The 27,477-nt window shown below is 45.9% G+C and overlaps 1 protein-coding gene across 1 annotated transcript; it reads left to right on the forward strand.

The window, feature by feature from the left end:
* Nucleotides 1–26,229, forward strand: SDC1 (syndecan 1). The gene is made up of 5 exons (XM_075497863.1): nucleotides 1–301; nucleotides 21,401–21,482; nucleotides 22,550–23,043; nucleotides 23,265–23,394; nucleotides 23,947–26,229. Exons 1-5 carry the CDS (start codon nucleotides 245–247, stop codon nucleotides 24,111–24,113), a joined length of 930 nt encoding a protein of 309 aa, XP_075353978.1. The 5' UTR covers nucleotides 1–244; the 3' UTR covers nucleotides 24,114–26,229.
* The last annotated feature ends 1,248 nt before the right edge of the window (nucleotides 26,230–27,477 follow it).

The following is a 27,477-nucleotide window of genomic DNA, read 5'->3' on the forward strand; positions in this document are numbered from 1 at the left end:
TGGGTTCATTAAAAGACAGAGTTCAACTCCTCGCCGCCGCAGAGCGCTGCTGGGAGGCTGGTTCGGCGGCTTGCGAAGGGGGGGAAAAGAAAAAGAAAAAGGAAAGGAAAAAAAGAGACAATAGAAGAGGGAGAAAACCCGCAGCTGCTTAAAAGAACACCAAGAGGAGCGGGGCAAGAGCGGCGGAGGGGACGGCGGGAGAAGGGGCAGGCTGTGCGCTCCCGAGGCCCGGCGAGGAGGAAGGATGATAAACGTGGTGGCCGTGTGGCTGGTGGCCCTTTGCTTCCAGGCTGCTGTCCCGGTGAGCCCGCTGCGAGCCGAGCGGGGCGCGGCGCACGTGGGGCGGCGGGGCCCGGGCGGCCGCGCGGAGCCGGGAGCGGGAAGCGGGGCGGCGGGGTAGGGCGGGCTGGGCTGGGGGCCGCCGTGCCCCGTGAGCCGCCCGGCTCCCGCCTTCCGACAGGTTACCGCGGGCGAGTGGAGTGGAGTGGAGTGCTGCCCTGCCCTGCCCTGCCCTGCCCTGCCAGGGGGGCTTCGGTGGCCTTTTGTGCTGGCGGCGGGCTCCAGCCCGGGCTGCCCCGGCAGCCTTAATTCAAACCAGACCCGCTGCGGCTGCTCCCGACCTGCCGGCGGCTCCGCCCCGGTGCTCTGCGGGGCGGGTGGCGCTGCCCGGTCACCCCCCGCCGGGGCGCGGGAGTCCCTCGGAGCGTCCGGGAAAGGCCGGGGCGGGGGCGGGGGGGGCGATGCCCGCGCCCTCCCTCCGGCGTGGTGCGCCCCGAGGGGGCGAGCGGGGAGTGGGGGCGAGCGCTGGCATGTGGCCCTTTGTGGCTCGGCCGTGGCCGGGGAGCCCTCCCCCCCCGCTCCGCGCTCACGGGTGACTTCTGAAACCGGGGTGCGCCTGCCGTGCCCCTGGCACGACCCGGCTCCGAAGGGAGCTCGGGGTCGGCTGCTCCCCGGCCGCCTTTGTGCCCGGAGAGCCTTTGGCCAGGAGAAGGTACGCCCGGATGCCTTGTATTTCTGCCCACTAACACAAAAATCCTGGTGGTCCCCTCGGCGCACGAATCCTCCCGCTCCCCCGACGCCCGTGCTCGGCACCAGCCCGGGAAACCAGCCCGGGAAACAAACCCGTTTCCCCTCCCGGGCGGCGGCGTGCGGCCATCCCGGCGCCCCGCCGCTGCCTCCAGCCCCCCGGAGCCGCCTGGGCCGGGCTGCGGGGCCATCCGCTCTCTCCCCCCCTCAGCGCCTTCCTCAGCTCTGCGCTCGTTGATTTCGTGCACCCCTCCTGGCGTAGTAACACTGCGATGGCGAGGCTGGCACCTTCGCTAAACTCGGGCGTTTCGGGAGCAGCTCTCCCGGGGAGGCGCCGAGCGGCTCCCGAGGGCCGCGGGCAGCCTGTCGGCCTCGGGAAGCTCCGCTTCCGCGCAGCGGCCGCCGCCAGATGTCATCCATGGATAGAGGATGGCTCTCCCGCCGCTCCCTGCCTCTGCTCCGCTTGCGGAGGGCCTCTCCGCAGAAATCTGGCACCGCAGCCTTGTGAAAGTGCTTTGCTGGGGGCCTGGGCTCTGCGTCGTCCCCCAGCCTCTGTGTGGGGTTCGCGAGTGTGGGATAGAGTCCTTGCGGCCGCCTCTGGAGGGGCACAAAGCCCGAGTCGCCATCCCTTTCTCCGGGGGTGAGGGACGCTCGCTCCCCGCTTCCTGTGTGCGTGTGCCGGAGCTGTGTGCGCGTCGCTCGTGGAGTCTTCTCCTTCGGATGAGTTAGAAGGAAAAAGCGGAGCATGAGGCTTTGTGTGAGCAGACAGGATCATCAAAGTCAAAACTGGGGTTTTTTTTCTTTCTGAGAGGGAGTAAATGATTTGAAACTTGGCTGGAGATGGACTACAGCAGCAGTTGGATAAGGAGTGGCAGAACAAAGTGCACGGCAGGATCCGAGCTGCTCAAAATACCTCCAGTTTTGCTGTACCATTCTGTCGGTGAACTCTACCTGTAGATCTGGACACGCACCCTTCTAGCCCACGTGGTAGGGAGTAGTTATGAGATGGCTAAAAATGACAAGCATGTGAGCGTAATCAACCCTGTTTCATGGGAAGAAGGCTTTGCTCATAGCTTCTGAATAAGCTTTCTACTGATTAAAGTGGTAAAACTGCAGTTAATTTGCAGCCTCTGTAGTGCATTTGGATAAAATTCCCCTATGATAAATATTCCTTACTAGAAATGATAAGGACATGACGTAAATGCTTGTCTGCAGTTTTCCTGTGCGTAAGGGACATGCAGGCCTGGATGATGCTTCAGATTGAGGGGTTTCCTGGGTGAACACATGGAGGAGCAGAAGTCCTTGGGGCTGTCCGTGGTGACTCAGTGCTGAGGCTGTTCCCTTCTCATGATCACATGGCCTTTTTCCCATGTTGAAATGTCAGTGACACGGACTAAGCTGCCTTTCCCACCCGTCTGGAATAATTATGCTTTTGCATCAAGTGGCAGAAAGCCTCTTGTGTTGGGCACAGAAAGCAGAGTTGCCTTACACAGTCCTTTGCATATGCTAGATCAGTGCTATGGGCACTGGCATGGTTGTGTTGGGTTCTTGGTAGTCTGATTATTGGAAAGCGTGCCACTGCTGCCGGCACATCACTTGACCCATGGCTATTGCTGCATGACTTGACTCGTCCATGCATATTGTCGAAGTAATAAGCAGGAACAAGAAAGTGGCCAAACGATAGCAGTTTTCTTTCTGAGTACTCTTACCCACAGGAATGGTTGGGGAGGTTCCTATTCTTCTTCAAGGTGACACTTTATTGCTCAAAACACCTTGTATGAGAGTAATTGCCCTCTTTGTTATGATGGGGGCATTGATTTCCTTGAAATAAGAAGGCTGATGCATCTTAATGGATTAACCTAGTTATTCTCTCAAATGGAAACTTTTACATGGTATAACCCTGCCATGAAGCCAACTGAGCCAAGATGCATAGCCTGCTGCAGGACGGCAGTGGACAATCCAGCCCATATCATGAGGGAGAACAGGGTTTTGATTGTTTCACCTGGTGTCGGTGCATGCTGGCGGTTAACGCAAGCTTAGCAGAGCAGGCAAAACCTTTTTCCAAGGGTGATGTCATTCCTATCTGAATGTAAACTAATTAGAAGAAATTAGGTAGTCCAGCTTGCGTATTAAACATGTAGGCAGTGGATAAGGAGGAAACACTTTCTTCTATAGTACATGCAGAGCAGCGTCACATTATTTATCAAGCACTACAAACAGCGCTTCTCCATCTAAACACTCATTTGCCGGTGGCTACCTCCCAGTAAAATGGTGACTCTATTGTATCTGGTCAACTCTGATTAGAGCAGAGACAAATAAGCTGTGGTTTGTATCGTGTAAGGGGGCTCTGGCGCAAGTTCGTAGTGTTTTGTTCCAGGTTTCTCTTGGTTTCAAGTGGCTAGAAGAGCTAACATTTTTAATGGGAGCACTCTGAAACTTCTGGAAACCAATCAATCCTCTCTAACAACCCGAGACAAGTTACAGCAAGTGCAAGAAACCTGTAAGCCTTCTAAAATTAAGCTAGTGCACTAACCTGAAATGTAGGCTGCTGTTTTAGCAGCAAAATTGGTCCATTTTAAGTATGTGTTTTGCATTGCTGGTGCTTAGATGTCTCCAGGTGGCCTATATGGTAGCACTTTGTCCTAACCTTGTTTGAAGTGGCTCTTGTGTCCAAGAACTATACTAATGCCTCTGAGGGGGACATTCCACACTTGTTTGTCATCTGGCATCTAGGGAGCTGGGATTTTAGTAGGGCCTGCTACAGGGAGGAGGGAGCTTCTTGGAAGAGAGAAGATACAGGACCCCTGTTCTGAGGAGGTGCTGTCAATGATAAAATTGCAGTGCTTCAGCATTGCAGCGTTAGTATTTTTGTCTTGGATGTCTCCTACTCTTTATTAACTCAGAGCTATTAATACAGCACTCCAGGACAGCTGGAGATGGATGCACTCACTGAGACATAGGGTACTTCAAATGGCAGTAGTCCCTCAGGACAATGTTCACTTGATGTTAAGGCACCTAAATGTAGGTGTCTATGTGTGTGCTAGGTGCCTAAGCTCTCATTAGAGTCATGGGGATGTAATCAGTGGAGCCAAAGAGAGCGATTATCTGACCAGCCCCTGCACGTCTGCTTCGAGGTGAGTTGTTTTGTCAGGGCTCTGTTGACTAGATCTCATTTTGCCTATAAGGGGAGCATAGACACCTTTACTTTAGTGTCTTTATCTAAGAGCAATTTAGTCAAAGTGACAGTCTTTTTACTTTTATGGTAACTCTCTCCATGAACAGACTGGACAGCTGCTGTTTCTGTGCCAAGAGAACTAGCAAAGCAGTGGGAAACATCGGCTTTCAGCTAGAATGACAGCTCTTTCCTGTTCTAGTGCAACAGGATCAGTGCCTCCAAACAATACCGTAGTCTTGCTCTGCTGAAGGCTGTGGAAGAAACTAGGGAGTATAGTTGGGTCCTGTATCAGAGTTCTGAAGTGAGGAATATGAGCAGAAACGTAAGTGGATGTATTGGGGGGGGCGGATTGTGAGCTGTTGAGGAGGTATCAGAGCATTTTAGTATTTAAAGGCACTGTGTATTTGTGGATTAGAAGTGAGGAACCTTTGTTACTCCCTAGACTTTGATACAGGCAGTGAACTTGCAAAGTGGAAGCTGTTTTGACCAACAGTACAAGGACTTCTGGTGTTTCTTATAGGTTCACTTGTCTTCTGAGCTCAGAAGATACTCTAAAATGCAGAGAGCATGTGGTGTCTCCTTAGGAGTGCTGAGTGTCAATTTTGTTAACAGGTCTCCAAGTTAAAGTTGACTAGCGTACTTCATTTGAACTACTGCTCTGCTAAAATTTCTGTACCGCAGAAATGAGCTTTATCTGGCCTGGCTAGAAACCTGGGATAGTGCACTTTCTCCTGTGGAGATGCTAGTGGAAAAGTTACTGCACTGTGAAGCCTTACCTCAAGGTGAGATAACATTTGGACCTCCTACAAGCAACTCTTGTGGAGCAACATCTGCTAATGTGGTGGTTTCCCAACCTCTCAGTTTCTCAAGCAGTGCTTGGCTGCAGTTGATGTTCTGGGTCTTGTGGAACCGGCATGGGTCCAACGGAGTCTGTTAGCTTGGGCTCCTTGCCATGCTTGACTGTAATGTTTGTATCTCACTGCTGAGACCAGTCTTACCAGTGAGGCTTGCTTTGCTGGATGGGAACCAGTGTGTTAGTGGGATTTGGATGGAGTTGGTAATAGAACTTCCCGTTGAGTCACTGGAGCTGCAGTACAACTGAGTCATGGAGGTGTTGTAAGTCATGGCTTTCCCTGCTAGGCTTCTAGTTTGAAACTCCTTCGGGTGTTGATCAGTTGAAGAGCTCTTGCTGCTTCACTTAGTTCTGCCAGAGAGCACAGCAGCAAGATGCCTATCTTCTCCATAGCCCTTGTTTTCGCGGTATAGTTCTCTTTAATGTCCACTCATTTTGCCTCTTAGTGTTCAGGGCTTTTCTAATAACTGAAAGGTCTTCAGGATTGCTATTGCAGAATGATTCCTGGCTAAATTGAAGGCACTGATAAAAGATAGGGAACTGCGTGCCAACCAGCTTATAATACTCATGCGTATCTTGCCTTTCATGGAGGGTCTGTGTTCTTGTCATACTCCACCTTGTAACTTCTCTGCACTGCCTGTGCAGTAATGACAATGTCTTGTATGCCAGTCATGGAAACAAGTGCTGACAGTCTTGATTTTTGGCTGTAGGCAGTCCCAGGCACACACTCCTGTCAACCAGCCTTCTGCAAAGTACAGCCAGTTCATGCGACAACTTCTCTGAGTGCCCTGGCTCCATGACCTGAGCGTGCAGAAGCCATAGCTAGAGAATGGGGGTTGCTCTTTGTCTGCCTGTGCCACGTGATGAGGAGCTTATTGCCTCTAAAATGGAAGGAAACTTGAACTCCATTCCAGTTGTAAGAGGAGCATACCGAATGCTTTCTGGGCAGCACTGCAGACCATGACTGTCTTGCGCTGTACACAGGAAAGCTCTTCTAATTAGTTTCTAATGCTGGTGGCAGTACACATCCTGGTCAGAGCTGCAGTCCAGCCTTGCATCTAGGGATTACTAGACGAGCAGACTGTATATTGAAGCCAGAGGTGGGCAGGGGAGAGTGGAACCAGTCTACCATCTGGAGAGCAAGCAGTGATTAATGTAATGATTTCCAGATGAGAGCTCTTGTGAAGCTCCATGTTGTAGCAGTGGTACTGCTGTGGCTGTGTTGGTAGGGACCCTTTGTATGTTCCCTGGGGATCAGAGCTGGCAGCTACAGCGCTGTAGGAAGAGACTACCTGGCTCTTTCCTGTCCCAAAACAGGACTCTATTGCTGGCTTATTGTATGCTTTGAGACCAGTAGAGTGGAGAAATATAAATATAGGTATGTATATATTTATACAGAGAGATACCTATCCATGTTATGTGCTATTTGTTGACCAGCTCACAGCAGGATTTGGAGGCTGTATGCCCTGACCCCAGGATGGTGGTCTGGGAGATTTGATGCCTGTGCTCTGCACAACTACAGGAGCTCAGAGCAGCCTGTCTATCTACCAAAACATCAGTCTCGGGTACGAACATCTCTGCAGAAGAGAGAACCTGTTATTCCATTGACCAGATAATAGGTATCTTCTTTAGGGACAGAGCCCAGGCTTTCTTTGGTCAAGAAGTTGAGGGGTAAGAGGAGTAAAAGCTCAAGCTAGAGGAACCACAAAGCTTGCTTGAATTCATATCCAACACAAGCATTTATGTTGTGATATTTTTCACTCCCCTGGTTATAGGGGTGCCCTGTGCTTATAGAACTGTAATAGAGACTCTCACACCAGCATATTTAATGGCCAAATGAGATTTGTCCACCTCACTGGCTCTAACAGGGTGTAAGTGGCACCTACGTGCAGTGGAAAAGTGGCAGTGAGGCTTGCCTCGAAACTTGCCTAATAGCCTGCAGCTAGACAGCTTTGACTTCTAAATCTCTTTCTGTCCTAACAGAGGAATCATCTAGATCATGACTACTTTCCCATCAGTGAACAAAGCACCTAACAAAAGAGGCTGACTCTGGCATGTCTGGGCAGTGGCAAAGGAGTGCTCTGCTATCGTGCGCTTACATCAACTGACTCATGGCCTCGAAGAGGAAAGCTGCTGGCTTAATCCTCCAGCAGCATCGGCTCTGCTCTGAAGCACATTTAACTTGCAAAAAGTTCCTCAGTCTGCATCTGCAGTTGCACTGAGCTGTGAAATGGTGGTGACCTTCTTGCTTACAGAAGCTGGAAGATGCAATTATGAATAATTAGAAGTTATTACTATAGTAGCTGAAAAGTGCCAAATGCTCGGTATGCCCCCACCTCCCCAGCATGCAGCCAAAAGGGATTAAAAAGATCCACCAAACCTCCTTACACTGTTCCTAGTAAGTAAAACAGGCTGGACACTAGTTATCCTGTGACCAGCTTAAATGCTAGAGTCCCAATCATATAGCAAATCTTATTTTCTGACCTATCCTTTAACACACCACACTCCCCCCCCACCGCCCCAATTGCCTGCTGGGGAACCTTCCCATGCATTATTTGGGGGCATACCAGTTGGCAAGGCTTGAAACCGTGCCAGAGATCATTCTAATAATTTGATGGTATAGATTGTGTTCCAGTGCCCGGGGATGTTCGCTGATGTTGTTTAATTTACTAGTGTGGATGTAGGCAGTGGGTCTCTGGCAGCAGGCCCAGAATATTATGAAATTGTGAAAACTGCAGTATCCAGTGAAAGAAAGTGAAAGTTTGTCATAGGAGATCATGACTCTCTCTTTGAAAACTGAACCTTTTTGGATGCTTCAGAAGGATGAGCAAGTAGAAATCCTGTGTAATCAATCAGCTGAGGTTTGTGAGGTGAATACTACAAACCTGGAACAGCAAAACATTTAGTGTAGTAGTAATGGTGCTGGTACGTGCCAGTGATTCAGCCTGTGCTTTTAGAATTGGCCCATAAGGTGGTCCTTCAGCATTTTATGCTCTACTTTCTTTAGAGATATATTGTGATGACTAGAGTTGGTGGTCAGTGAGTAGACCCAGAATTTTATTCGTATATGAAATATCTTTAACTTAGTGATGTTTGAACAGTGTCTTACAAGTTTGGTCTATTGTTATGTAGCATCTAGCTATTCCGATGGTACTCCTTGCCAGAAACTTGTCTGAACTAAGGGACATGTTGTACTAGGAATAACTTGGTACTAAAGCACTTCACCTTGCCTTGCAGTTTTTAGTAGTGTTTTATTGACATGTCCTAATGCCTGACAGTCCATCAGAGGTGGCATTAGTGATGTCTCTTGTCTCTTCACGGTATAGATGTTTAAAATACAGGGATGTCCAAATCACAACTTAAGTCTTACAGTTGCCCATATGAGGCAGAAGAGCATCTAGACTCCACAAATGTGGTAGCATCTCCCCCTAAATTCTAACCTCCTCAATTGATTTGGTGACTGCTCTGAAACAAGGCCATGGGGAAGACAGGTGAACAAGCTGTATACCCAAAAACGAAGGCATGAGGTAGCTGAAGCTAGTATCTGTTACAGTGAGACTTGGATAATAGCTTGGATCAAAGGGAAGCTCTCTGATTTATTCTGCCTTTGTTACAGTCCCTTGTTCAGGGCTCCGCTGTACAGATGTGGTACTAAACAGTGCAACTGAGTGACGCTAGGTCCGAGTCGATTAGTTTAAGCCATTAGGTGTTTGGTCAAGAAATGCCTAATGTTCATTTCTGAAATGAGCACAATTGCAGCAGGTTTTTTTTTTTTTTAAGGCTGTTTCTGATGGGAGGATTTCATTTGATGCTTCAGCTTTGAAATGATACTTCAACACCCTCATGACTCAGCTTGGAAGTACACCAGCCAGCTTCCATAATCTCATTGAGGTGTTGCATAATTTAACTGTAAACGGGGCAGTAGTAAGCAACTGGTGTCAGAACTTTGTCTTACATGCAGTATTGCCAACTCTTTTGTAAACCTGAACACAGAGACCATTAGTGTCCTAGGAAGAGGCACAGAGAGCTTGATCTCCCCACCATTTTATATGGGTAGATCACTTGCTGTATGGTCCAGTGGTTATGAGCATGCATATTTCTCAAAGGGAGTTCATGCAGTCTGAACTGTGTTCTACATTAGAGTAATTCAGTGAAATGTGGTCCAGCCTGTGCCCAAAGACCATCTGGCCTACTGCTGTTTATTCCAAGGAGACTAGTACTACCTGAAACACTTAGATGCTGCTTTTCTTTGGCACCTGCACTCAGGAGCTGCTCAGACTATGTGGAAGGAAGGGGTGATGCTGAAAATGTCCCTTTGAGAAGACTCTTGGGAGGGGGGAACGGGGTATTCCTGATCTGAGATGTGGCTCCTGCATTAGGTGGAGATGTTTCAGGCCTTTTGTGCATGGCTTAGTCATGCTGGTGTAACTGCATCTGTTTGGCAGGGATGACTTCTGCATTATAAACAGTCTAGGCTTAGTCAACACTGTAAGATCCTGTGGATAAAACAGGCCTGATAGCATGCCTCATGATGTAGGGAGAAACTTGATTTCTTCACATCCATGCTGGTTTACTTGAAACTGGAAATGGTGAGGCATAGAAGCAAATGCAAAAAGTACACTTAACCGTGTGTGTTAGTGTAAGACCTGCTGAGGTGCAGGAACTGCCCTGCATTGGATCAAAACCAAAATCTAAAGCTGCTTGCACGGTCTGCGTGAGCCCAGCAACTGGCTGCTGATTGAGATTCGCAAGTTCCTTCTTAACAGACCGGTGGCTGACTGTTGTGAGTCCTGCTGTGCAAGAGCAGAGTTTCTTAGAAGTGGTTAGAGCTTAGCTATAGGGAGTGTGACCAAATCAGAAGGGAGCTGCTGAATGCCAACTGTTGGCTCATTTTGCTGCCCAACTCTAACTTGCTTCTGCAGCTCCCTTGCAAATAGTCAAGGTCTTCCGTAGCAGACTGACAAATAACAGCACCACGGGATCAGGTTGTGGGGTGTGACTGGTCCTGCCATCTGGTGTGCGCATGTGAGATGGAGGCTGAGACAGTGTCTGTTCAAGCCAGGCAGCTCTTTCTGGATGCTTCTAGTTCCCTGATCAATCAGCTCTTCAGTGGGGGGTGTGCCTGAAAAGGGTGGTTGTTGGTGCTGTAACTAAGAAGGTGGGTATGAGACTTAAAATGAAATACAGCATTCAGAGGTAACAGATGTCTGGGATGTGTGTATGGAAAATACAGATTGTTAGCAAAAAAACATTTCATAAGCATTGAAGACTTCATTGTGCTTCCTTCTTGAGAAAATGTGGAGTTGACAAAAGTGATTAAGAAGGCCTTGTCTTGGATTGTTGAGTCTCAGGCTGGTTGTCATGACATGAAGGACTTGATGTATGTCCTGTAGGGTAAACTACAAGCTGATCAGCTGGAAAGCCAAAGCAGAGTTTGATAGCAGCAGGCCTTACAGCTGGCAGGTGTTTCTGCCACTGAAGTGTCAGCAAATAGAAAATAATTTTTGTTGTCTTGTGCATAGGCAGTTTCTATAGGATATATCTGGTTGCTATAGGATATATCCTCCTACAAAACCTTAAGTCTGGGTGGTTCCACTGTAACTTTATGTAACTAATGAGAATACCTTGTCAGCTTTTCTGTTGTTGTAAGGCTAGCTATTTGTACGTTTAAGTAGTCTCATTAAGTTTACCAACTAACCTGCTTTAGCTGAGACCTTTAGTACTCCAGGGTTGTGAGTTCATCTTTCTGCTGAGGTTTAAATAACTTCCTAGCTGCTAGGAACCAGAAATACTGCCAGTAAACCCTTAGTTTCATGATACACTAGGGATTTTTATCTGAAACTTGGATTTCACTGACCTAGTGTAGCACTGCAAGCAGTTTGCTCAAATTAGAAACATGTATGTATCACTAATAGAGTGAAAATGCTTCTGTGGTCCTTCAAGAAGATCTCACAGCTTCGTCTCCTGGCTCCTTGGCCTATCTTGCACTAGGTAATTGCTAGAGTTCAAGGAGGAGAAGAGGGAAACTCCCAGGATTGAGATAACAACCTGGGTCTTCTCCTAGCCATGTGCCTGGATACCAAAGGCTGTTGCACTTACTCTTGCCTGATAATAATTCCTGGAGGCAGGAAGTATTCCTGGCTGCACGTTGGCTTCCCTTCCTCAGGTGAAGCAGAACAGCTTCTTCCCCCCCAGAATACTGTGTAGCATGGTGATGAGGTCGCTTCTGACTTCTGGGAACAGACCTGCTCAGGTCAGAGCACTCGTGCAGCTGTAGTGTTGCTGATCACACAAAAGCTGGCGTGGAGCTCATTTGAAACAGGTAGTAGTTCCACCAGCCAAGTTGTATGGCATTTGTCTCCAGGAAACAGGCTTCCCTAGGACCAGAGGCACACACATGTTTTCCTGGTGCTGCTGAGAGGTATCTGTGATTCATAGTGTGCCATCAGCCTAATTTGAAGACTTGAGATGCCATAGACCACGTCACATTTTCCTATAGACACGTCTCTGATTTCTGAGCTGGGACTTCCTGAGCTGAATGGCTGAAAATGAAAAGAGCAAGTTGTGCTCCTGTGGGACCAAAGTCCTTGAACTGCCTCTCTTGTGTCCTGACGTTGGTGTGCTGCAGGCTTGCGCTCTGTCAGGGGGAGTGTGGAGGCTTGAGCCTCTCGGCATCCTGGCACATGGCCTACAGCTGCACGGTGACCAGTTTGAGCTAACAGGCCTACTGGAAGAAGACAGTCTCAAATGGGACGAATGGAGGCACTAGCTGCTTTGCAGCTCTTCCCTCAAACCCAGTCTCGGACTACATTCATCAGTCTCAGGGCTATAATGCTAACTGTCTGCTTTACTGGGAGCTGGGTAGTCTCTTAGCTTTATGGGGCGATGAGACTGGCTTCTCCAACCCATGCATGCTGTCAAGGAGCAATCAGGCGATCTGAAGCCCACTATTGCACTTGCCAGGAAGTCTCGGTGGTTCTGCAGCGAGTTTAACTCCAGTGACAGTCCTCAGTGCTGATCCCATAAGACAGGGTGAGTGGGTGGCAAGAGATGGGGCAAAGAAAGGAATTTGCATCCAGATGCAAGTGAGACTGTTTGTTCATGGCAGTGGAGGTCAACGCATGGATGGGAATAATTAGCTAAGGATAGGGACTGGTTTTGCTGGAACTGCTGTTGAAGACATAAGGTCAATGTGTTTATATGTGTTGGAGGGCAACGCTACAAAGTCCAGTCTCCATTTGAGTGGCTGTAACTGCTGATGACTTGTCTGAGGTGAGTTGCTCAACCTCACCTGCCTGAACTCCACAGCAGGGGCTGCGTGTATGCCGTGGTCATCCTACATGTTGTAAACTAGCCATGTCGGAATACGTGGTAGCCAGGGGGCATGTGACTGTGCTACTGCAGAGGGAGGAAGAGGCAGCAGGGACCTTAGATCCTGTCACTTTTAATTTCTTCTTCTGTCAGGAGGGTCATGTTTATCTGTGGTGCAGTTTCTAGTATGCATGGGTAGTGCGTTTTGGGCTACTAGAGTCCTTTGCTGGATGGGTTTCCATTTCATAAAGATTTTCTGACCTGCTGCATACCCTCTTTTAACCTTACTTTGTCAGGGTTCCTGGGACGGGCAGCCCACCACTGGCTTTGGCTGAAACTAAGCAATTCCCTGTCTGTGTTTTTCTAAAGAAGCAGCTGAACTGGCTGTTACTGTAAGACTGAATCTTCTCTGCTGGTTTTGCTACGCTAGAAAGTAATTACTGGTGACTTTAAGTCAGAGGATTTTAAGACAAATTAGGTTTGTCTGGTCTCAGCTTACACAGCTTACTGCTCATCTCTCAAGCCAGGTGAAATAGCTTGAAATTAATTCCCCAGGATGAACTGGAGCTGTTAGCTGTATGGCCTCACTGAGCTGCACCTACTTTGCACAGCTCTTTGAGGTTATACATTGACTGTGGCTTTCTTGTGCTATCTGAAGAAACGAATGCCTGAACTGTCAACTATGTTAAAGAGCTGCAAGGAAGGCTCTTTAAAGAAAAGCAGTTATAGCATAAAACTGAACTGGCTGCTTCTCATGAGATTAGCTGCAGGGAAAAGAGCTTTCTCATTAGACTGCATCTTCAAAACACAGGCTGCCTTGAATGTGGGAGACAAAAGGTACCCCATTTTTGGCCATATTGTGACAACCCGCACCTGCCACTGATACAGAGTTAAGTTGAGTGCCACATCTGTGGATGTATTGACCTCTCAGTGAGATCCAGTCATTAGCCTGGGCTGTATTGCTTCGCTGGAAGGAGCAGGTTGGCATGAGTGAAAGCAGTATGTGGTAACTTACTTGTTTGATATATCCTTCAGGTGAAAAAGCAGGAGCACAGACTCTTAAGTCGCTTCTCTGTATTGCTGAAGGACTGACCAGACTTCTAGTGGAGCTGGCTGAGAGAGAACTGGGAGGCAGCTCAGCTCTTCTGTATCAGAACTGCCATGGTGCTCTGTACGCTCCTAGCAGCGCGCACAAGTAACGTGTTGTCACTGATGCTGTGTATGTTGCAGGGCCACAAGCTTCCCCGGCTGTGGTGTCCATAAACCCATTGGACTCCTACCCCTGGCTTTGCTCAGCCCTCTCTGCTGAAGGACATGCAGTATGCTCCTTGTCCAGTACTGAATTGCAATCGCACCGGACCTCCTCTAAAGTTCAGGTGGCTCAAGACCAAAGCAGTACTACTGCTTTTCTGAATAAGGCATCTATCTAGCCTCTGCTACTGTGTTTAGGAGATCAGGGAGGACTTAAAAGCACTGTTGTCAGACTTAGGAACAGACCTTATCCATCGTGAACAAACAAACTCTCTGCAGAAGAGAACTCTCCTTACAACCCCTCTTCTTGCTCCTTTTTGTATAAACCTGCGTGGCCCTTTGAGTCAGCCTCTGATTTGCATGTTGCCTGCAGTCTGAGGGTGCATTTGCGATGTGCATTTCCATAATGCATGGCAGCGGCAGGGTATTTTACTGTCCCTCTGCTGCAGGGTAGGTGAATGTGTGTCAGCATCCCGGGAACCCAGGCTGTGATTCTCTGTGAATTGCTTAAGCAGCCCTGGCTGCCACGCTCTGCCCTGTGCCAATACAAACACTTGTGCATTCATGCACCGAGCAGGATTGGGGAACTGGTCCTGCTGGAAAATTCTTTGCATGATGTTTTCTCCTTTTTTTTTTTTTTTTTTTTTTTAACCAGACCAGTTCCTTGATCTGTTTCACCATGAGACTGCACAAAGAGCTATACAGGGGATGGTCCAGGAAGCGTGAAGTGACACGCTCTCGTGGGAGGTGGTAGTTTAAAGGGCCCTGCTGCAGAATGTGAAACCCAGCCTGATGGTGACAGGCTGGTTCATTTTTGCTCTTGGCATGTTGACTGCTGTGTTTCAGCCCTACTTAATTAAAAAAGTTGCCCTGTCACAGTAAGGAGAAAATGTAATGCTGATTGGGCTAACTCACAGTAAGGAGAAAATGTAATGCTGATTGGGCTAATAGCGTGGTACTTGCCAGGTGAGCCTCTAGAAGTATTGGGACTGTGGCTGCTGTGCATATGGAGTAGCTGGATGCTCCTCTTCCTTGGCCACTGCATCTTGTTCAAAGGATCAGAATATGCTTCTAGAGCTGTGGCCACAAAACTTGACAGAAAAGGAGGATCAAAGCCTAGTGGACAGTGGGCAGAGTTTACAGTCTGGTCTGTTCTGCCCATAGTGGAATAGATCCTAAAAGCTCTCATCCTATTTTGAGTAGGTGTTGGAAGGTATTTCACTACCTCAAGAGCCCAAGTGCCAAAAGGTAGCTACTGTGTGATGATCAGGTAGTTCATGCTTCAAACAAAAGCAACTGCTGTTGCAGCTAGGACCTCTCCCTCAAAGATAGTCCTCTTCTCAAGTCACCACACAAAAATAGAAGAGGAGGCCAGTAAGAACTCAATTAACCAAGATTTTCCACATTTCTTTATACTAATGATGATCTGATAGAGAAGCTGCCAGATTAACTGCCATATTTACCTCTTGCTGCTAAAATGGTGCTCGCCTTGCTGAGCAGAAGAACATCCTTTAGTTTCCACTTGAGAGCTGCCTGACTGCTTCCCTTTGGAAGGAGCACCCTGTGAGCCACTAACCAGCCTTACTCCACTTGACATAAACTGATGGATGGAAGGGTGGGGATGCTGAAGCCTGTTGGTATGCAGCAAAAGCTTATTGGGGGAGGGGAGAAACAACACCATCTGAAATAGGGAGGGCAGATAGTTGTAATGCTTTGAACAGCCTTGATTGGAACACTAGTCAGGGATAAAAGTACTGCTTAAATCTAGGCTGTCCAGTCTGTGGGCTGTTCATGGGAGGGTTTGTAGCTGTCTTTCTGCTCTTTGGCCTGTGCTGTTAGTCTGCATCTTTGGCTCTTCTAGGAAGATAACTACTTAATTAACCTGCAGGGTCACCAGGCAGCACCGGTGCTTATCTTGAGCAGTGGAGTAACAGGAGAAACAACTGGAAGAGCATTTGGTTGACATCATAGAATCGTAGAATAGTTTTGGTTGGAAGGGACCTTTAAAGGTCATCTAGTCCAACCCCACTGCAATGAGCAGGGACGACATCAACTAGATCAGGTTGCTCAGAGCCCCATCCAACCTGACCTTGAATGTTTCCAGGGATGGGGCATCTACCACCTCCCTGGGCAACCTGTGCCAGTGTTTCACCACCCTCATTGTAAAAAATTTCTTCCTTATATCTAGTCTGAATCTACCCTCTTTTAGTTTAAAACCATTACCCCTTGACCTATCCCAACAGGCCCTCCTAAAAAGTCTCTCCCCATCTTTCTTATAAGCCCCCTTTAAGTATTGAAAGGCTGCAATAAGGTCTCCCTGGAGCCTTCTCTTCTCCAGGCTGAACAACCCCAACTCTCTCAGCCTGTCTTCACAGGAGATGGTGCCACACTCCTACTGACTTCTGATGTAGCAGACTTGCACACAAGCTTCACTACTGACTTGCAATATAAATGCATCAGTTCTGTTTCAGAAACTCCAGAATTTATGGCTGACTTAAAACTGAAGGTGTGCATGGTCAACTTAATGCTAGCAGTCTGTATGCCTGCAGAAGAAGGGGGGATAGGTGAGGATGCTGGTGGTTGGTGTGGTTTGTTTGTTTGGTTTCCCCCTCCCCCCCCCTTAACCATTGAAGCCGTCTGCAGACCATGGACATCTGGGATTGGAGTTAATCATGCGTGGGCTATTAACTGCAGAATATCAAGGTTTAACAAAGCTAAAATTTCTTTCAGCAGGTGGTTTTGTCTTCCCACACATTAATATCAATATTTTGAGGTTAGAAGCTCTTCAGGCTGCTCTGCCTCAGAGAGCATTTCTGTTAGCGGGACTACCTCTGCTCTTCAACATAGAGAAAAAGGTGAAAGACAAATCTTTCTGTTTGAGTTTCTTTTAGAGCTGTTCCAATCCTTGTGAAAGTCTTTTTCTAGGTGCTCCAGTGTCATATTTGGTAGCCAAACTAGAGAGCAAATGCTTCTCTGGTATTTATATGTCTCTCTCAAACAAGAGCAAACCATTGGTTTTGCTTCCCATAAAGTTGGAAGAATGCTGCAGGATGCTTAGGAAGGGGTTTGAGGTGGGAGAGCTCATTACAGCTCATTCCTTTTCAGCTGAATAAGAAGGATTTATTGGGAGAAACAAATGTGCAAATTTAACAGAATTATTCAGATAATGGAGGATTTCAAGTGTTTTTGACACTGCTGTAATAGGCTGATCACTAACTAGGATTATTAAGAGTGGGATACAAATCATCCTTAATCTAGTTTAGGGCTTGTAGCAGCTTGTGGCAAAGCCAGTGGTTTTGCTTACCTCAAAGAGCAATTTGAAAAAAGCTGCTTCCTTTTACATATACCATGGCTCCCCATTAAAGAAATGTGGTTCCCAGTTTGGGCGGGGTGAGATCAACTAATAAACTACAAATCTCCCCTTCATCACGAAAGAGTACTTCAGATCTGTGCTCTAGCAGGAGGGAACTCTGTGCAGCTGATGGGATGAGAACAGAAAGATTCGTGTATTGAGACTGCGACCAAGATGAAGACTGAAGAATAGTTAGAAATGATGCTTTTTTTAAAAAAAAAAAGAAAAAAAAAGTTGCGTATGTCAGACTTCTGGAGCCAATAATATTGCTAATGAGTTGTGAAAGCCTGGCCCGTTCTTGATTAAATTGAAGATGCCACTAGTAGATGGCACTTCTGGTTGTCCCAGCAGAATGGAGTAACTATTGTTCTGCAACAATACAGCACTCAGCAAGAGCAGAGGCTAACAGTCTCCCCAGGGTTTCCCCTAAACAGTCTGCTTTGATACTTGGGGAAGAGGGTTTTCCACTGGTTAATGCATATCAAAAATGCTGTTAAAAATTTTACCCCTCACATGCAACCAAATTCAGTGACCCCAAATCAAAAGGGCTATGCAAGTATTTCTAATCAGTTGTCTGAGCTGCTTGAAAAACAAACCTAAAAAAAAAAAAAGAGCTTGTTAAATGGTAAAAAAGCAACATGTTGTAGCTGCAGTATAAGAATTGAAAGTTTTTTTGACTAGAACACATGAGATACCATCAGAGATCCTTCAAAGGATCCACTACCTGAACTTAAATGCGTTCATCCAGCCTCTCTGGCATCAGTTACAATGTGAATGGTCCACAAACAGTCTCAGTGGACTGTCAAATGAACTGGTTGATGATGGAAGTAATTTCTAAAAGCATGTCCACATTAGCTGATTATATTTACCAGTCTGATAATAAAATTTTGAGCTAAAGTAATGCAAAGTTGTTGGTAGAGCAATCTTGCTTTAAGCTGGAAGTTATTTTCAGCTCTTTCATATGATGGCACAACCTGGTGATTCAATCTGTGTTCTGCGCCCCTAATCCTCTTGACTAATCAAAACCTTTCTCATTGGTGTAACTCGGCTGCAATAAAAGGTCATGGAAAAGCCTTGACCATGAGGTGTTTGTTGTCTGAACAGCACGGTCCATCTTCCTGATGGAAACCCAAGTTAGTTCAATCCCTTCCGATGCTGTCCTGAGTCAGTGTTTTATGTTAACCTTGCTGTGTCTGAAATCCTTCAGCAGCAGATCATTATAGAAGCATGACCTTTCTGCAGTACTTGTATTTTGTGGTGCCATAAGGAAAGGTTACTGCCTTTCATGCCTACTAAAGCTGTGGAGCAAGAAGTGTAGTCTTTATATAACTGTACAGTTACATAAATTAGGCAAATGTTCCTTAATGCTCATGTGTCATGAAATTGGGTGATGTCATGAAGTTACATCACTTTGTGGATATTCTGACTGGTATCCACATGTGCATAATCCTATACTGTCCCTTGAGTATTTGGGGAAAAGAAAGTCCCTCTCAGATCCCAGGCCTCAAACTACCTGGTCAGAGGAGCAGCTTGGGACAAGACCCTTTGGGACAACTGGTAGGACACATTTAGTGCAACTTAACTAAGTTCTCATATAAAGCTGCAGAAAGCAGACTTTATTAATCCCAAATCATGTTTTCTATTATTCTCTTGAAGTACAGTAGCCAACCTCAGGGAACAGGAACCGGTCTGAGTCTGCCTTCATGTTTGCAGGGTAGCTGCTGAGCAGCAGCTGGGCAACTCTACACTGGAACAGCATGGGTCTCCATTGGTTTAGACTGGGCTGCACTGGACTTTCCTCCTCAGAGGAGAACCTAGCTATCCCTTCTAAGATACAGAAATCAAATTAGGATTCAAACAAGTACATGACAGAGACTATGGAGAACCAGAACATGCAGCAGCCTGGGAAGAGGCTAAAAGCTCAGGTGTGAGGGGAAACGTAAGGGTAGGCTGGCTGAACAGGCTGGATAACAAGGAAGTGTGGCACGACTGAACAAGCCTCATCCGTTAACACCACAGCGGGAAGGGGTGCTGGCTCAGTAGTCAAGATCAAGAGCTGCTATTTCATTTCCTGACAGTCTGTGATCCTTTCAGGAGTGTTGCTAAGGTCTGCAGACCATCAAATCTGTCCAGGTGTTCTTGGGAATCCTATATGAGCTACCCCTGAAGATTCAGATCTGGGGGGAAGTTAGTCTTGATCCTAGATAAAGGTGTATGGTGACATGTCTTAAACTGTATTGGCAGTCCCTTTCTTCAATAAAAAGATGGAGAGATTGCTTTTGAACTGCTTCAAGGTAGTCTTCCCACTGGAGGAGAATGCAGCCTCCCCTTTTGCACTCAAAACCAAGCTGAGTGGGAGATCAAAGGATTGTGCTTGCCACTACCAGTGCAAGAAAGTAGGGAGAAAAATGGTCTCCAACCCCCCCATCAACCAAAATGGTGCGGTTTCTGAAGTCTGACTTCACGTCTGAACATAGTGGAAAGGACATTCAGGGGAGCAGAGTTTGGGAAGCCTGGCAGTTCTTTCCATGTTCTTTCTGCACCAACAGTTCGTACTCTAATACTTGAAGTGTAGTGAGATCAGCTTGCATGAGTCGCTGACCTTCGACACAAGAAGAAGAACATAGAGGAAGTACTTACCTGGCCGACTTTCCATGGATGAGGGCAAGAGCACAGTGCAAACAAGCAGGGACAAATCTAAAAATCGAAATTACCTCATGACATGCAGCTAAACAAAAGATTGAAGGACAGTTGCTTTTTAGAAATTACTCTAGAAATATGCTTGCAGAAGCTTCAGGAAAAGTGGTTTGTTTTGTTTCTTTTTTTTCCCGTAGAGAAGAAAAGTGCTTAAAAGTTTAACGTCTATATGAGGTTTTTTTTGTTCTTACTTTTTTGTTATTTAAAAAAAAAATCATTTAACTATAATGATTGCCTAGAAGGGGTGAGATGTTGGGCCTGATTACGTTGGTGGCAGCTTGCGTACTTCTTTGTCTTCAGAGAGGTCGAATCTAATGGAAACTAGTTGTTCTATGGAAATGTGGGGAGTGGATAAGGTATTAAGGAAGAGAAAACTGGATAAACCTGATATCTTAAAAGAATGAAAAGGAGATAGGGCCAATAAATACAGCCATGTAGGTAATAAAGTGACAATGAAAGAGCTCAACTGCTTTGTTTAACAGATCATACTAGTGCTGGCTAACTCTTTCCTAGGATGAAAATGAGCTATAGCCATTTTTAAGTGATACTGTGTTAATGCAAGCTAGAGAAATACAGTGGGCCCGGGTGCAAAGCTGGAAAGAATGTATGTTCTTATTACAGTAAAAAATGAGATTCACATTCCCAATAAAACAATGATCAACTTGGATGATGCAACACAATATCTCCTAAACTCGCACATGGGACAGTGCTGGAAAGGGATGACAAGGGCATCTTGAGAATGGCATAGAAGTAAAAATTCTGGAAAATGGGGAATGTAGTTGGATGGGGAAAGATGAACATTAGAAGAAGTGACTTATAGGGCTTTGGTTTGAAATCTGAGAAGGGAGAATGACTAGTTAGCTAATGGTAGGCCTGCAGAAATAAACCTGGGGCTAGTCATGAGCTGAGAGTCAAGCATGTTGTACTGGTAGGAACAGTAAGTATATGCAGCAGAGGCCAACAAGATGCATGAAGTAATTACTCTGCTTTATTTAGTGTTGTTTTCTTTGGATATCCTGAACAGCTTTGAATGCTGTGTGTTATGACAAACAGGTGCAGTAGAACAGGGGGCTGGCCTCTTGTTTCAGCAACTGAACTTCTGTGCTGGTTAGTGTACTCCTTGAAGCATAAATGGAGAAAGCTCAGGGCTGTATTCTCCTACATGGAAAGCTGGCTTTTGTCTCAGGACTTGGCCTGAGTGCCCACACTTATAAAAAGGGAATCTCATTCTACTTCCAGTTAGATGCTATCGTTTCAGATATATGAACAGTGCTGGACGGGCTCAAAAAGGCAGAGAAGCCAAACTACTTCGTCTCCTCTTCCTTTCTGCTCCTTAGAAGTAATGCAGTAATTCACAGCTGAAGTAGTGGTAGATAGCAAAGACATGAGCAGTCAGAACCTGAAGCAGAATGGTTATGTTGTGTAAGGACTGAGCATCAGCTGCTACCAGGATGCAGCTCTGAACGGATTCCTTGCTTTCTTCTTCTCCAAAGCAAGTGCAGCCTGGAAGCAGCGCAGAGAAGGGAGACAGCAAGACTGACCTTTCCAACACCAAATAGACTAACCAGAACTACTCTTTTTGGGAAGGGGAGATGGAATGAAGAAAGAGAGAAAATGCAGTCTGAACAAAGGAAGTTTGTGTAACCTTCAGGAGCCCTTAGAGGACTCTGCGCAGGCAACGTGATAACTTTAAATAATCTCATCACTAACACACCTTTTCCCCTTCTCTTCAAAGCAAACTACAAATCTTAACCTTCCTCCTGAAGATCTTGATTCATCTGGTGATGATGACGATGCGTTCTCAGGTTCAGGTGCAGGTGAGTTATTCACACTTGTACTGTTAGTGCTTGATCCTTCCAGAATGTGGCAATCGAGATCTTGATGAGCATCCAAGCTAAAAGCGGGGAAGGGAGTCACACACGTTCACCCCTGCCCCAGAATATGAGAGTTGGGAACAGAGAAAGAGCCTAATCTATTCATCTTGTATTGCTTCAGATACTAACAATTAGCAGAAAATGAGTTGTAGGAGACTTGAAAGGGAGCAGAAGCAGGTATACTCCATGTCACTGCTAATATGAAATATTGCGTGAAGAATGTTATGAAACTGGTGTGATTCTTTACTCATGGGAAGAGAGACTGTAAGAAGGGCCTTTGTCCTCTCTTATGAGCTGGTAGGAGATACCATTTGAGGGTGTGTAAACCCCAACCTGCCAACATACATCAAGTACAAATTTTATCTGTCATCAGATGTGCAAGTTCCCATGGGCCATAATTTTTTAAAAGTGGAATAAAAGGGGTTTAGGGTGGGGAAAAAGTCTATCAGAATGATTACTAAACTGCATGATGGAGACCTTTGGTGTTCAGTGCTGAAGTTGAGGAGATGCTACTGAAGAAAGAGCAAGCTATTGAAAGCTAAAGCATGCTTTCCTTCTACTTCCTTCCAGCCACATGCTTGTATTTTAGATTAAATTCTGCAGGAATGAGACCCTGAAATCAGTGCCAAATGTGCCAGTGACTAAAGGTGTTGAGTATATGGGTGACTGCTCTGAATCACATAGAAGGTATTTATGGGAAAAGAGTTGGATAACCATCCTGAGCAACCAGTGAACTGAAAGCAGACGTCCCCCCTGTCAACCTTTCTGCAAACAGACTAGCACTTGTGCCTTGGGGAGAAGCAGATGACTAACAAAGTAATGCTGAATAGTGCATTGCTCTGTCCCTTCCTTATTCCACTGAAAATGATAAGCAATTACAAACTGAACTGCTGTTATTATGAAAATTGGCTATACAAGTTAGGCATCCTCCTTAGACCAGCATCCTGAAGATACTATTAATAGGTCTCTAAACTGGCCAAGGATAATAATTTTGTTTGTTTGTTTTGCAGGTCCCCTGACTGACCAGTCTCACACCTGGAGAATCCCAGGAGAACCGACTAATTCCTCATTACTGGCAACACCAATGGATTTCAACGAACAGCCATTTCCCGGGATTGAGAGCCGAACTGAAAAGGAATTAGTATCTCCTTCTGCAACTAGTAATGTAGTGACAGAGGAGCCAGTTGTATCTGTGAAGGATGAAGTACCCATCCTGGGCTCACCTGATGAGAAACCAACAAATGATGTGGTTACAACAACAGTCAGAAGCCCCACTACTCACTTTCCTTCAGTGGTTCATGTAACTCCTTCAGAAGCCTCAGGCACAGTCCATGAGCTCGAACCTAAAATCCCTAGCTCTGATGTGCCAGACACTAGAGACGTGCCTGAGCCCCACTCTACCATCCCTCATGAGGGAGACATCACTGCCACCCCCACGACGACAGCTCCAAAGGATGTTGTTCCTACACATGAGGAGGTTTTTGAAGATGGCTCTGGAGACCCGGTGAGGACTAATAGCTTTGACACCTTTTCCAGGGAGACGGCTTTAGTAGTATGTAGTAAGTTGGTTTTGCAGGAAAGGGTGGTAATTTGTCAGAAATGATGATTGATTTAATAGGTTATATTGGTGGAGGGTTTTAGATGAGGAAAAAAAAAAGCTGTGGAAAGTCTCCAGTAACAGACATAATGAGAAACATGAATAACCTGACTTGTATGTCCCAACAGGGAGACTTCATTTTGACTAAAGATGAGGATTTGGTCCCCACCCGGAACTCAGAAGTACTGGCTGACTCTGGGAGGAATGCCAAAGCAGCAGGAGCCTCGGGAATTATGGACAGAAAAGAAGTTCTTGGAGGTACCTGATATTCTGGATTTCTAGTTGGTGAAAGCAGGCTCTCGTAGGAGTGTTCCAAGCAGCAGAAGCTGCAGTTCTGCAAGTATACCTCTGAGCGTGAAAGCCAACCTTTTACGTTAGACCTCTGAAATGAGGGTGGTGATTCATGAGTCTGTTGTCAAAATGCTAACAGGGGCAAATATTAGTCTGCTAATAGCAAAGTAGCTACTGCTAGTTATCTGGAATTTTATGTTTAAACCTATTCCTTCGCTCCTCCCAAAAATTACAGTAAAACTGCTGTAATGCTACCTGGGTCAAGAGTTGAACAACATAGCCTTGTGTGCTTTGCAGCATGGCCCGGTAGGAGATCAGTTTCTCTAGGTTTACTCAGTAGATGAGCAGGCTCTTGGTAATGGCAGGATCACTGGTTTGGGAGGGGGCAAAAGGACAAATTAATTTCTGGAAGTCGTGAAGTCAGTGACCATGCAGTAAGGAACAATCTGGAACTTACAATCATACTTGCATTATCTGGTGCAGCGTCTAGAGTAATTTGTGGCTTTTTTCCCCTTCTAGGTGTTATTGCTGGAGGACTAGTAGGCTTGGTGTTTGCAGTGTTTCTAGTTGCATTTATGCTGTACAGAATGAAGAAAAAAGACGAAGGCAGCTATTCACTGGATGAACCAAAACAGTCTAACGGAGGATACCAAAAACCACACAAACAAGAGGAATTCTATGCATAAATACTGATCTTCAGGACACTTCGTATTTCATCTTTCTTGGACCCTTCTCTCCCTGCACGTGGACCTCCTAGTGTGCTTTGCATTAAATTAAGCCATATGATCATTGGGTTATTTGCCGTTACCACTTTGCCACTGGAAATTTTATAACTACAAAGTAGATCTGGATTCATTGAACATTCCTGGCTTTCTTGCACAACTTCTTTTATTTTATTTTTTTTAAACAGAAGTGGGACTGCAAGTTCCTAAACTCACTTTGGTTTATCTAAAGACTGCTGGGGCAGGCAGTGGGGAGAAGATAAGGGAGCACTGTATGTATAAACCTCTTGATATTTAGGGAAAGGGCTAGCAAGAATAAACAATTACCAGTGCTCGAATTCTGTATAGCAGGGATCTTTCCTATTTAACTCATAGATGTGTTTTAAGTGTAACAAATGGCTGCACTGGGCAGACGTTTGGTACACTGCAATCCTCTAGCTCTTTCTAACTGCTGTATTTGGAGCACTTAATGCCTATGAAACATCAAGCTGAACATGATTTCTAGTGAAATGAGGTGTGAGGGCCAGGGTAAGCAAATGACTGTCACGTGGTTTAAAATAACTTATATTTTGGAAAACATCATCCCATCCATACTCAGAACCAGCTCCTAAGCAGTTGGTACATACACGAATACAAAACAAACTCCAAAGACCCCAAAACTAAGTGGAGAGTTCATTTTACCAATAGCGCTGGACTGTCCCACTACTACCCTCTTGCTCCTTCTAGGATTAGGTAAGAAATAGATTTTTCTAAGCAGTCTCATCTCAGACATTCCCTCTTCTTAGGTGCCGAATCTAGGCTGGGCTGTCATGCTGCAAATACTCTTATCCTGCGCTACTGTGTAGTTGCCAGGTGACTCATGGCGTGTTGTAGCACCTACCTCTCTGTGCACTGTTTACGGTGGTTGTCTCGGAACGTGGTCTGCTGTCTATGCCACAGAATACCTTGGCACACAGGGGTGGAAGGTAGAAAGCAGCATATCATGACTTTGCAGCTAAGGAGTAGAGAAGCATAGCATCTGAAACAAGCCTGATGAAGGCTAAGTGTAGATGGCCTTAAATATATACAACAGTGGGTGTGCTTGACTCTCATGACTCCAGAACGGCTCTTCACAAGCTGTTCCTGCACTTTGGAGAGAAGCAACTCCAGGGATGTCAGGCTAGTAAGGGCTGAAAAGCATCTCCTGAGGAAGGTCCGGATGCCTGAATCTGTTGGTGGTCAATGTGCTGTCAGATGTGAGGCACTGAGGCCTCATTGAGGGTCTGGAGTTCCGCAGAGTATCTCAAACCGAGTGAGAAGAAAACTGTGGCGTTCTGCACAAGCCTTACTTCTGCTCTGCCTTTGGTTAGCTTCTTGCAAGTTCAGTTCCTCATCATGCAGTGCAGAAGGTATGGGGTGGGTGGAGGAGTGTTTACAACTGATGTAAATATTTGGACTGTTGAGCCAGAGGGAATGATTGGAGAATATTGGAGAATATTGCAACAGTTGGTACAAATGTTGCACATTAACAGTAAAACTTAAAAACCTGTGTAATTTAAATGAAGTATAAAACACTCCTGAGCTGCTATGCAGCTAAAATTGGTGCCTTCTCTGCAAACCCAAGAAAAAAAAAAACACTTCTTGATTCCAAACTTTTCTCTATGCACAAGGAAAACTTGTGCATGTGTGTAGCTGGCTGTTTTTAATTAAAGCTGCAAAGTCCATTACATCTTTTTTTTTTTTCTGAACGAATTTTTATAGGTTAATGCAATGACCAGATGGTGTTAATTTCAGCTGTAATTCTTTGCTTTGTATAGGAATGTAGAAATGTTGTTTGATAGGTTTATCTATGAAAAGGTTCTTGTAAAGCACAGGAAGATAAAGTGGTAAAACTTCAGTTGTACCTCACAGCCTTGGTAGGGGGAAAGGAAAAAAAACTGTATATTTTGATAGTCTAAACTGACAGTTTGTGAAACAAACACGACAGTCTGTGTTATTTAAGTGGTACAAATGAAAAAGGAGTTCTAACAGAAGATGCAACATTGGGTTATCTGTATGCCGTGTAAAGGTATACTGCAATAAATGACATTTTGGCAAGAATGTGTCTTATCTGTGAACATGGCTGTATGTAATACTTCACAAAGTAGATGTGGTTTTTAAGACTGCCCAGGTCTTTAAGGAAGTTGGGTTCCAAGTATGAAATGTGAATTTTGGTGTTAAACATACAGAGGTTCAGCTCAGAATTTGAAGGGTATGAGTGTGGCCTGCTTCCCTCTTACCCTGCCCTGGATGTCCGGGTTGCGGTGAGCTGCTCTACTCTGAGGCAGTGGTGTGGGATATGAATGGGCTGTAGTGGAGACTTCAATGAAATCTCTTTGACAGAGCCCTGCATTCTGATTTTGGGAGCTCTCCTTGCTTGTGCAGTATGTCACCATCTGCAAAAAGGTGAAGAAAGTTGCAAATCTTCCACAGGGCTCCCTCTTGCTACCTGTCTTCTGCCTCCAGGAGTTTGAGAGCAGGGAGGGCTGCAGGAGGGGCAGCTCCAAGTCTTTCTATTAAAATGTGCTTCCCAAGACAAATTTGGAGATTGTACCTCCAAGGAGGGAGAATAGAGCAGGCCTGTCTTAAGTATTCTGCTGTACAGCATCAATTACTCTGGGGTGCTACAGCTTGTGTGGGAGGAGATGGGGCAAAACAGAAGTAGAGGAAAATGTCCTTCACAAAATAGGGAAGTCAAAATCTGCTGCCTGTCTGGGTGGGTCTTATTGCAGCTTATACAATTATTGTCTTTTACAAGGCTTTGAGCTGTAAGAAACTTACTTTTTTTGTTCTGTAAACTAGCCACTGTATTTTTAGTTTATAATCTCCTCTTGCTTACACTGGAACCGTGTGGGCTATGTGTTTCCCATCAGAAAATGTTTGAAGGAATCTTGGTATTCGGAACATTTTGAGATCAGGCAAAAGGATCGAAGGACTGAGTTTAGAAGACTTTGCTTCCATAGCTAAACAAAGCTGGAAAGTGCTTTCTAACTGCATGCCAACTTTGCCAGTCCCTTAAACTAGGTAAAAGACGTGTGAGATCAGAGTTGACTGTCTGTGTCACTGATAAGGTAAGACAGTCACTGATCAGGTCAGACACTGATCAGTGTCTTACCTGCTATGAATTCTTTTCCTTGGGGGTTCCTGAGACTTTTGTTTCCACTTTTCTAGTAAGTGATAATGTGAGAAGTTAAGGTGGCAGGGAGGGAGAAAATGAACTCTTGAGGAAAGTGGTAAATTTCTATGTGAAAACCCTTACAAGCGAAACAATGTCTGATCCTCAGTGTGCACTTGAGAGAAACTTTATTGT

The sequence above is a fragment of the Mycteria americana genome, chromosome 3, assembly GCF_035582795.1.
Source record: "Mycteria americana isolate JAX WOST 10 ecotype Jacksonville Zoo and Gardens chromosome 3, USCA_MyAme_1.0, whole genome shotgun sequence".
In the NCBI taxonomy this organism is placed as follows: Eukaryota; Metazoa; Chordata; class Aves; order Ciconiiformes; family Ciconiidae; genus Mycteria; species Mycteria americana.

Excerpts from the sequence above, each read along its gene's own strand:
- SDC1 (XM_075497863.1), top strand. The coding sequence starts at position 245 with ATGATAAACGTGGTGGCCGTGTGGCTGGTGGCCCTTTGCTTCCAGGCT. Across the intron at positions 23,044-23,264 it reads AAGATGGCTCTGGAGACCCG|GGAGACTTCATTTTGACTAA; the intron begins GTGAGGACTAAT and ends ATGTCCCAACAG. Across the intron at positions 23,395-23,946 it reads CAGAAAAGAAGTTCTTGGAG|GTGTTATTGCTGGAGGACTA; the intron begins GTACCTGATATT and ends TTCCCCTTCTAG.